This window comes from Ruditapes philippinarum, unplaced genomic scaffold (assembly GCF_026571515.1).
Source record: "Ruditapes philippinarum isolate M1 unplaced genomic scaffold, ASM2657151v2 ctg1484_1_1_1_1, whole genome shotgun sequence".
Taxonomy (NCBI): Eukaryota; Metazoa; Mollusca; class Bivalvia; order Venerida; family Veneridae; genus Ruditapes; species Ruditapes philippinarum.
The window spans coordinates 150253-161939 of NW_026856993.1; the positions used below are offsets into that span (position 1 = coordinate 150253).

Sequence of the window (11687 nt, forward strand, 5' to 3'; positions counted from 1 at the left end):
TATTCTGACCCATCTTACTGTTTTACTCACTATAGAAGTTAAATTATTCTTAAAAAGGGAGATAATATGTAAATTATTATAATTTTAACCACTGAAGCATCTGTACTGATTTCCAAATAAAAATACTTAGGAAAAACAGTGAAAAAAGGTGTGTGAAGGAATTTTTGGATGACAGTGTAAATAATGCTTTTTGGAACTTGCAAAATTTATAAATCTTAATTTGAGCATCATATTTATGTTTTAAAACCATAAAAATTTGTACAGGATCTTTTTTTCATGTGAGGAAGCTATTTAACAAGTTAACGGGTGGTAGAAGATTCTACTCTAGTATCAGTTTGTTTCCATATTAAAGCACGAAGAGGGGCATCTGAGGTCTTTTATCTGAAAAAGAGTGATGTGACCACAAATTGTGTTTTAAAAGAAAACCTGTCCGATAAGAAAAAAACGCACCATTGGCTTCAAATTTGAATTATCCTAACAAATTGGAAAGCGAAGATCTTGTCATGTTATATGGCTGCGACGTTAGCTTTCTTACCTTTTTTATGGGCTTTGAAATTTGATAAAGTCTGTTGGAATAACTTAATTAAGTTCTTATTCTGATGGACTCAAAATTTACACACTGATATCAGTACATACATGTAGTCCCTGATGTTACTAGTATTATGTTACACAACACTGTTTATTGCAGTGTTTGTTAATATTTCAGTTATCGCACCTTTATGTGGTTTGAAAACCGGTTTGATGATCCTTTTTTACAAGTTGGTTCTTAAGGTAAAGCTTAGTAATAGAAAGCATCGAAACGCGAGGCTATGGATTTGTACGAGGGGGCGTAGCCCCTGTTCACTTTATTATGGCTGGATTTGCCCTGGTTGAAAATATCTTTGCATAATCTGATTTCACACTTTTTTTATCACAATAACATGTAATGGGTGAGAAATTATGCATTATATAATTGCAGTATATGTGGCCAAATTAATTTAATTGTAGCAAAATTTAATGGCTTATGATAAATATTCCATACAAAAAATTGAGTACCGCTCAAGCCGGTGCTAGGGGGCGTGAGGGATGTTGCATGTATTCATTATCCCTCATGTACAGACTCAATCAAACCGAGTCTGCAATTCTCTTGTAATTTTGTTGTGATAAATGCTTCCGAGGGATCACTTTGTTTCCAGATTTTTATGAACTGAGCAAGTCTTCAGGTACAGTTTTATTATTTTATTGAAGCGCACTTAGTGGCTTAAAGTGTAAACAAAATAATGTCATGATAATATCAAATATAATATTCCACAATATATTAAAATATATATATACAGCAGTGACGTAAATCCAACGTATCCTTTCTATAAACCTCGAGGAATAACAAGTTATAGCATAAGCCTATCACACGCACACGTTATATGCAGTTTGAAATATTTATAAAAGAGAGGCGAATAAAGATTGAAAGAAAAAAAACACGAAAGCTTGCAAATTGAGCCGCATACCAAACCCCGCCCCTTCTAAATACACTGATGTAAAGCTTTGTTTCGGAATGAATTTACATTATGTTTTATTTGGCTGTATTTTCTATGGATTGGAGATCAACCATTCAATCGATGCTGCAATGTTTTTCACAAATAACATGTAATTTGACTATTTTCTTGTATTCTTCATCTATACTTTCACATTTTAGATTGTCAAAACTTTGCATTCACATTCACATTTTAGATTGTCACAACTACGCATTCACATTCACATTTTAGATTGTCACAACTTTGCATTCACATTTTAGATTGTCACAACTACGCATTCACATTTTAGATTGTCACAATTACGCATTCACATTTTAGATTGTCACAACTACGCATTCACATTCACATTTTAGATGGTCACAATTACGCATTCACATTTTAAAATGTCACAAGAACGGGGTCGGTGTTGTATTCTCTCACACACGCTCGAGGTATGTAGCCTACATTTCGGTGGTGTTTCACCTTCACACAGCCTGGAATGTTTGAATCTCCTAGGAATTCCAGAATATCACCCTCTCTTGCTGATATCTCAGAGACGGACTGAAATTAAATGGAGTATATAAATTTAGTTTTGCATTGCAAGTACATGATACAGTGAATATATAGTCCATGGGCTGATTGAAAACAGTGATGTACCAATCACTTGTAAACCTGACCCCAAACAAGGTAACAATATCCAACCCAAAAGAAAGGGATAAGGGCGCATCCTCAAACAATGGGTTAAACAAGGGATAGTGCCAGACCCCCAAACAAAGGATATTGCCAGACCCCAAACAAGGGGATAGGGACCGACTTCTAAACAAGGGATAGTGCCAGGCCCCCAAAACAAAGGATATTGCCAGACCCCAAACAATGGGATAGGGACCGACTTCTAAACAAAGGATATTGCCAGACTCCAAACAAGGGGATAGGGACTGACTTCTAAACAAAGGATAGTGCCAGACCCACAAAACAAAGGATATTGCCAGACCCCAAACAATGGGATAGGGACTGACTTCTAAACAAAGGATATTGCCAGACTCCAAACAAGGGGATAGGGACCGACCCCCAAAACAAAGGGATAGGGCCGGACCCCAAAACAAGGGGATAGGGGAAGTTAATCAGACTGTTTGCATACAAGATGTTGCAAATTTCATGGTTATAAATACAGCTTCAAAGTAGCGGGGATAATTCCAACTCGCATTTAAAGGGGATTTTATTATCAAGACGTTGTAACGTGCGATGTTAAAGTCCCTGGGTTGGGACAGGATTGCAAATGACTGGTACTTAAGGGAATAAAGAGAGTTGGTGTAATGGTTAGTAGAAGCGGAATCTAAATTAGTTCACTTCATACGCAATCGAACTAAAGTAAATCATGTTTTTAATTTCAATTTTTATTGCATTAACTGTTAAAGTAACATTGAGCTAGCTAGACAACGTTATTATATCGTACATATGTTATAAGAAAAAAAAAATTAAATATTAAGAACATTAATTACTTAATTATAAGTACATCATTGGTCTTAAGTCACATAAATGGATGTATTGCTATTGAGTAAAATACCGGTACAAAGTGCGTTTAAATAATATAATCAAAGCACTAGAGTTACTAGTAATGTATATTAGATAACAGTATATGACAGAAAACAAGCCCACCTATACAGTATGTATGCACGTTTATATACGCATGTTACAAAGATCACGTGATCATGGACATTAGAACACATATAGATCTACATTTTTAGCTTTGTAGAGTGCTATATACAGGTAAGATACATATCTTTGACATGATTTAACGAACAAACAACTACCGGTTAGATAAGCGGTCATATGTGGGCGTCCAACTGCCAGCCGATCGGATGAGGGACGTACGTAGTGTTTAATGCTGTTATTATATATACTTTTATATAAAAAGATACATTGATGATTTTTCATAAAATTATGTTCAAAGTATTCAAATACGAAAGGCCTGTTAAAATCTTTCAACAATTGCCAATTGTTTTCCCTTACACCATTTACTACGGATGAAAAAGATACACTTTCTCAACGATCGAATAAATGGCGGCAGGTGCGTCTAACCGTGTCGCTTATCCCCAGTTGCTGGTCTTGTTACATCATATCTAAGCAAGTATTTATCAACAAATATTACAAAGTTCACCGTAATATTATACATATAGATATTAAATCACATATACAAAAATGGGTAGATTAGATTACGGTCATAAACAATGTACTTTTAACAAAACACTTTTAAGTCCAAGCTAGATATTACAAATATATGTACTAAATATATAGATAAATATACAGTGGTGTGCAATGTACACATGTTATAAAGCTTATATGACCATTATCTAAGATCACATACATGAAATGATAGGTAAAAAATGTTCTATATGTGAATGAGGGGTATATCTAATAACGCCCGATGTTACTGTTACGAAGCTCACGTGTGTAAAGTATGGCCTTTTAATCAAATGCACGTACGTTGATGTCTTTTTTATCGGGTTTTCAACAACATATGTTACAAAGCCTACATGACCATAAACTTTCAATCAAATTCATGACTCGAATTAGAAGAGAACTGTACAGACTACATTAAAAATTATATAAAGCAGACTGTATGTAAACACGATTCTTGGGTTTATACATGTGGATTGATCAATAATTAGTGCTGTTGTAACGTAGATTTGGTGTTATAAAGCAATTCCACAAAATTTGTTTTATACGTCTTATAATTCTTTGATCATGAATGACCATATTGTCAGATATACTACGACTGCATTAATTTGTCAGTCCATCTTGCCTTCTGTTTCGTAAGATATTTTGAAACCCTTTATAATAACGATGGACAGTTTCAAGAAAAGTTTGTCATGTCCATTTCTTACACGTAACTTAGTAAATATTTGGCATTTACTTTACCTGCGAGTTCTAATAATCTAGACATCGCATAAGTACAATACAAAAAAAAAAAAAAAAAAAGAAATGGTAAGATGGAATGTAAAAAAGCTAATAATTTGTCATAGTCAATATAAATAACAAACCGAAAGGGTAATACTCATTAGTTTTAAATTTCTTAATTAATAGCGTGACATATACGAGTATAATATACCACATATTGTGAACAGAATATTTTTTCTTCCATTAAAGCGTCAGGTAGAAAAATACGTGTTTTTTATATTTCATGTTAGGTGATTTGCTACAAGGAACTTTTGAACTTTTGGAGCAATCCCGTTTCTTTCCGCTTTATATGAACAACATGGGTTTGATAGCACCTTGAAAAAAAGGTCGACTTTTTGTATTGTACTTATGCTACAAGGAACTTTTGGAGCAATCCCGTTTCTTTCCGCTTTATATGAACAACATGGGTTTGATAGCACCTTGAAAAAACACAATGTTGATATAACGTAACATCTCCTCAGAACAACACACCCATTGGGATACAATTAATTTGTTTGCTTCTGAGATGGCCTGTTATAAATTGGTTAGATGTAATTGGAAAGAATTGATAATAATGTTGTAAATAAACCATTGCTCAAAAAATAAATAATGTTTTTAAAATTGGACAACATGTCTTGGAAATTGTAAATGAATATGAATATCTAGGGATATATTTCAATAAAAGTGGTTCATTTTATAAATCTAAAATACAAATAGCTGAACAAGCTAATAAAGCACTATTTGCATTACTGAGGAAAATTAAAACTTTGGCTTTACCATTTGACCTACAAATTGAATTATTTGAAAAAACTATCAAGCCTATTTTACTGTACGGAAGCGAAATTTGGGGATATGGAAATGTTAATGTTTTAGAGAGAATTCAGCTGAAATTTCTCAAATATATATTTAAATTTAAAAAGTCAACCCCGTCTTATATGATATATGGTGAAACAGGTGTCCTACCACTCAGTGTGCATATCAAACACAGAGTAATTACATTTTGGACAAGACTTATTGAAAATATCAATAGTGATGAACCAACAAAATTATCTTCAACGGTATATATTTTCTTACGTAAATAACATATAGATAATAAAGTTAAATCACTGTGGATAGAAAATGTAAAACAATATTTATGTGAAACTAGTTTTTCTGGGATTTGGTCCATAGAAAGTTTTAGCAATAGTAAGTGGTTGATAAAAACAACATTTCAAAAGTTAAAAGATATTTACTCGCAAAATTGGCATTCTGAACTATATAACACTTCTGATCCAAACGTTTACAAATATATCAAAAAGGATTTTTCTAGAAGCTGTTACATAGATAAACTACCAAGCAATTTAGCTAATAAATTATTACTATTTTTGACAAGAAATCATCGCCTTCCAATTGAAATAGGACGATGGCAGAATATACCTATTCAAGACCGTAAATGTAATATATGTAACGATATTGGCGATGAATTTCATTATCTTTTTGTATGCCCAGAATTTGAAAATGATAGAAAAATATACATAGATAATTTTTACATAAATAGGCCAAGTATGTTTAAATTTGTAAGCCTGGTCACATCGGAAAATACAAATAAACTAAAGAATCTTAGTATTTTTTGTATGAAAATAATGCAACATTTTATTAGAACTTGATGTGTTTTACTAGACAATTTTAAATCATGTCTTAAATTAATATATGCGAAAGATAAGTTATGACCTTTTTTCTTTTTGTGTGTCTTTGATGATTGAATTTTGTAATAATTATTCTTTTCACTTACATATATAATTATACCCAGCTCAATTTTATAGCTTAAATAAATATGAATGTGTTAGGCTCTGTTCTTGGAAATCTCAATAGCCGTTTTCTACTACATTATGTTATGTGATTCTATGTATGTATGTATGCATTTATGTATGTCACAATTTGCTTATGTTTCCCGCTATTGTGGGACTTTTGCATATATTGAAAATAAAAATCCGGTCTACAGGCGTTGCACTGTATATCTATTATTTAAAGATTGAACAATTAAAAGTTAGACAACAATAAAAGCAGTGGCAACAAAACTGAACACATATTTTTAGACGAATATTTAGTAAGATTAGTAAGTAAAGCAATTGTCCCTGGATTTACATGTTCTGTGATCTTTTGGTTTACTTAATTACAGGAAAATGATTAGAACTAATCTTGGTCTTCGTTCTTTAAAATACTTCCATTACTAACTGTTATTGACAAACGAAGGCACTTTAGGAAAGTACACTAAAGAAGTAACCTTTTATAAGGAAAGTGAAGTGGTAATGACTGTTGGGAACGTTTGATAAAAAAGGAACAGTTTTGAGGAAATCTCAGTGGAAAGATACATTTTAGAAGGGAACGTGTACATATTACTCCTAGACAATCAATTCTGACCATAACTAGGACGTGTTGTAATAAAGGAACACATTAGAGGGAAAGCTAAGTAGAAAGGGACATATTGAATCAAAATTTAGTAGACATGTTATAGGAAAGATTTAGTAGAAAGGAACATACTAGATGGAAAGTTTAATAGAAAGGAAAATTTAAGAGGAAAAGTTTAGTAGAAAGGAACATGTTAGAGGAAAAGTTTAGTAGAAAGGAACATGTTAGAGGAAAAGTTTAGTAGAAAGGAATATGTCAGAGGAAAAGTTTAGTAAAAAAGAAACATGTAAGAGGAAAGGTTTAGTATAGAAAGGAATATGTATTTAAGAGGAAAAGTTAAGTAAAAGGAACATGCAAGAGGAAAAGTTGAGTAGAAAGGAATATGTATATAAGAGGAAAAGTTTAGTAAAAAGAAACATGTAAGAGGAAAAGTTGAATGGAAAGGAACATGTATGAAGAAAAGTTTAGTAGAAAGGAACAAGTTTAAGGTATATAGTTTCTGAAAAGGAACACGTAAGAAGGAACGAAGTTTAGTGAAATGGTAGGTGACTAGACACGCCCTGGTTACACCCAGGTATTCCAACCAGTGGAAAAGTTGGAGCTCGTGGAAAGAAATGAGTCCGCCCAAAACATGACATGAGCGTTATCTTTATATAGTAATTTTGGTGGTATGGTATAATATTATACATGTAGTACTTTACGTGCTTTACAAGGTGCATTTGTTAGTAAAAATGATACTACCGAAGAGTTAGTTTTTTGATGATCACGCACTACTTTAAGGTATATCTTACGGGAGTTGGGGTTGCTTTCTGGAGCCGGATTATCCACTGTAGCGTACAAGTCGTCATCTGGCACTGGTTCATATAGACAGACAAACATACAATAATATCAGAATTCTTCTAACAAAATATTTAAAAAAAGGTTTTATTGTGGACTTTACAACGAGTTTTTACTGTATTTTATAATTTAAAAACTATTGCTAGTTTACAAAATACAGTAAACACTCTTTTATTAAGCCCACAAATGAAATCGGCCATCTATACCATCTATAAAAGTAGTGGTAATATAATTTTCATCCTTTTTTTCTTTTTGTTTTTTCTTTTTTGATAATGAATATCTAACAATATTGATTACACTTGGTGTTTCAAAAAAATAAATAAAAATAATAGATTAATGAATAAATAGATAGATAAATACAAAGAAATAAATAAATAGATAAATAATTATAATAATAATAATAAAAACAACAACAACAACAACAATAATAATAACAATAAATAATAATGATAATAGGGTAATAGGGAAATGTCTTTTACAGCAATAAAATCAAAAGTAAAAATAAAGAAAGTAAAAGAACTGATTGGATATGTTCATGAGAGATTACAAAGGTGCATCATCTTTCACAATTAATGGCCTTTAGTGACAGGTTTTCTGTGTACTTTTTTCTTATTTAGTGACGGATCACAAGAACAAGTGTGACTGTATAATCAATATGATACAAATCTGACATCAATGATACTTCGATCCTTTTTTTAAATCTTGACCTTTGGTCAGTCAATTCTTGCCAATGTTGTTAAATAAGCAAAATAAGCATTTCTCACATTGGAATTATGAACAAAAATTTCAAGTCACACCACTATTATACATTGTCAAATAATGCTTTGCTTTTCTGTTGTAAGGGAATGTGAAAACGTTAAATGGGAGTTCAACAGAAGTTGAAATAAAATAATAATAATAATAATAATAATGAATTACCTATTCAGACAAAATGTACACGGTGTTGATATTACGCCATAAACTTGTTACAGAGTTATTTTGTTTTAGAAAAATGAAAACAATTGTCCAATCCCACCTATCAGCTTTCTGTTTTTTTTCTGTTGTCTTTTTATTAAAAAGATATCGAATTGTTGTGGAATCATTAAATATCACCACCCTCTGTTGCAAAACTATTCTTTTGATGTCTTAATATCTGCGTAACAGGCATTATTTTTCTTCCGAGTTTAAAAAAGAAGCTTTATAAAGAGAACAGCAAAGTTTGGAATTTCCAGGCATTCACACTTTTCAGTTCAGGAAAAAAAATCACTGTGAAAGCATTGATCAATGAATTTGAAAAAGTACATTCGCTTCTGGACCTTCATTAGAATCTTCAGATTCTTTTTAGCAATTTAAATGAAACAAATTATATGAAACAGTCGTTTTAATCTTTATATTAGCCCCTTTGACACTCATCATGTTGTATTTTCTATTCCTACAATTTTTTTTTGAATTAACAGAAAACATGCGTTTTACAAATTAATTATAGCCATTTATAAATTACGTCATATTGCTGAATTATTTTCGGCACCTCTTATATTTGGTAACATTCCTTTGTGTATCATTTTACATATTCAATGAATATTGTCTCACTAATAAATACCGTAATAAAATGTGATAGTCCAAAACTACATAATGATACACACATACCGCTACAAAATCTCCAAAACTACATAATGATACACACATACCGCTACAAAATGTCTAAAATTACATTATAATACACAAATACCGTAATGAAATCTCCAAAACTACATTATGATACACAAATACCGTAACAAAATGTCCAAAACTACATTATTAATTACACGAATACCGTAATGAAATCTCCAAAACTACATAACATGGTTACACAAATATCGTAATAAAAAGTCCAAAAACTTTATTATGATAAAAATACCGTAACAAAATGTCCTAACCTACATAAATACCGTAATAAAATCCAACAACTACATAATGATACACAAATATCGTAATAAAAAGTCCAAAAACTTTATTAAGATAAAAAAATACCGTAACAAAATGTCCAAAACTACATAAATACATAAATAACTACATTATCAAAGACAAATACCATAATAATAAATGTCCAAAACTGCAAAATGAAACATAAATACCGTAATAAAATGTCCAAAAACTGCATTATGATGCACACAAAAATTATAATTAAATGTCCAAAACTAACTTGCGATATAAAATGTCCAAGATTACAAAAGAAGGCATGGTATACATCTAACATAATTTGTGCCTTGACATTAATGAAAACAGATATTTATCAGTGCAATATCGTTGACAAAGAGAAAGGTCTCTGTTCATGCTAAGTTCCACATTGCGGATTGTCATAACAATACAACAACCGTGTAACCGATTTGTTCAATTTGATTAAATAAAAATTATTAAACGATAGAACAGATCTAGTAGAATAAGTACGGGGATATATCTTTTCACGAAATATCGATGTACATTTTTTATTGGAGTAAAACGTAACACGTGTCAACGTCTCTTAAAGCTGCACGTCTCCAGATGAGACAAGATATTTCAGGAAAATCAAAATTGAGAACATGTACTAAGATTTTGAGAAAAGTAAAAAAGATTCACGATTGAACTTTTAATAAGCATGATATTTGCGATTAATGACTGATTTTGTAGTATATAATACTATATTTCGATTGCGTTTCTTACGTAAGGCCGTTTGCAATGTGTAATTTACCCTCTTTGTTTACTTCATATTATTGTACTTTTTAATACATTGTCAACATTTTTACGAAAATTAGCATGAATCTGGAGGCATGCTGCTTTAATGCTAGCGACAATATTGACAGGCATTTCAATGCACACAATCCACAGCGAGACAAACTTAAATATCTTTGCAGACTCCAGATGTTTGTTTAACTTGCTGTATAATAAAGTGTTCATTGGCTGCCGAGTTGTCCACTTAAATGAATATTATAAATAAGAAATAATGAAAAAATGGCGTTCCACATATTTGAAACCTCGTCTCGCATATCCAATTTCTGTAATATATGAGAATTGTATGGTGGCTGATATGTACCACGTCGTATTTTAACTCCGCGGGACGAAAACTTGAAAATATATTAAAGTCAACAAATTGTTGTACTTTTGCTCGGAGGGCGCAAGGCGAAAATACGAAAACACGACAAAGTCACCTGACTGTCCTATTGTTGTGTTTTCGCACTGCGCCCCGCCGAGCGAAAGTACGACAAAGATGTCACGTTTTCTATTTTAGTCTATTCGCCTGGCGCCCCGCGAGCGAAAATATAACATGGCACACACCAGCCACCATACATCGGTATTTAATTTCAATACCAAACCATACATACCATTGGTTCTAGGGGGAGGTCTAGTAGGTGATGGCGGTTTTATTGGCGGTCGTGCGGGAGTTTGTTTTGGGAGTATACCCACTGGGGGCAATCCAGCCTGCGGGCGACTTGGTGGCAGTGCCTTTCCGTTGTAATAATTTTCGTAAGGAATTGGGTCTGAAACATTAGAATATTTTTGATTGATGATTATTGAATGATGATTATTTTAAGTCATATCCAGATATCAAACACTTATTAAGTTATTCTATCCGATAACGTATGGATTTAACTGGTTTACTCACAGCCACAAATACTACTCAATAACATGTAAATGTACCTGATATCTTAGGGCAATAGGTTTGCTACTCGATAACGCATAATTTAACATGGTATCCGTTAACAACATGTATTATTCCCCGATAACGCTCAAATCTACTAGGTTCTCGCGGTGCAACATGGTTTTACCCGATAACAGGTATTAAATTAGGGTTATCAATGCAATACAGTGTATGTTGGCTACTTGATAACGTTTGTATTCTTGTACCATAGTAGAACGTATCTCCTACTCAATAACAAGTCATAAATTAACCTGGTTATCAATGCAATGTGTTGGCTACTCGATAACGTGTGTATTCTTGTAAATTTACCTCGCTTTGTAACACGTTTGCTACTCAATAACAGTTGCAAAAATAAAAACGATGAAATATGTTTATATAGGTATTTACAAATATAACTTGGC

General features: G+C 32.1%; 1 protein-coding gene across 2 annotated transcripts; it reads right to left on the reverse strand.

Annotated features, from left to right (window-relative positions):
* Positions 1-1203: 1203 nt before the first annotated feature.
* LOC132748419 (proline-serine-threonine phosphatase-interacting protein 1-like) lies at positions 1204-11125 on the reverse strand (the record flags this gene model as incomplete). 2 transcript variants are annotated; one of them, XM_060738029.1, is given in 3 exon segments in its annotated part: positions 1204-2051; positions 7607-7669; positions 10970-11125. In XM_060738029.1, coding segments are annotated over 3 exon segments (230 nt in total), but the record flags the coding sequence as incomplete, so codon positions are not given.
* Between the last annotated feature and the right edge of the window lie 562 nt (positions 11126-11687).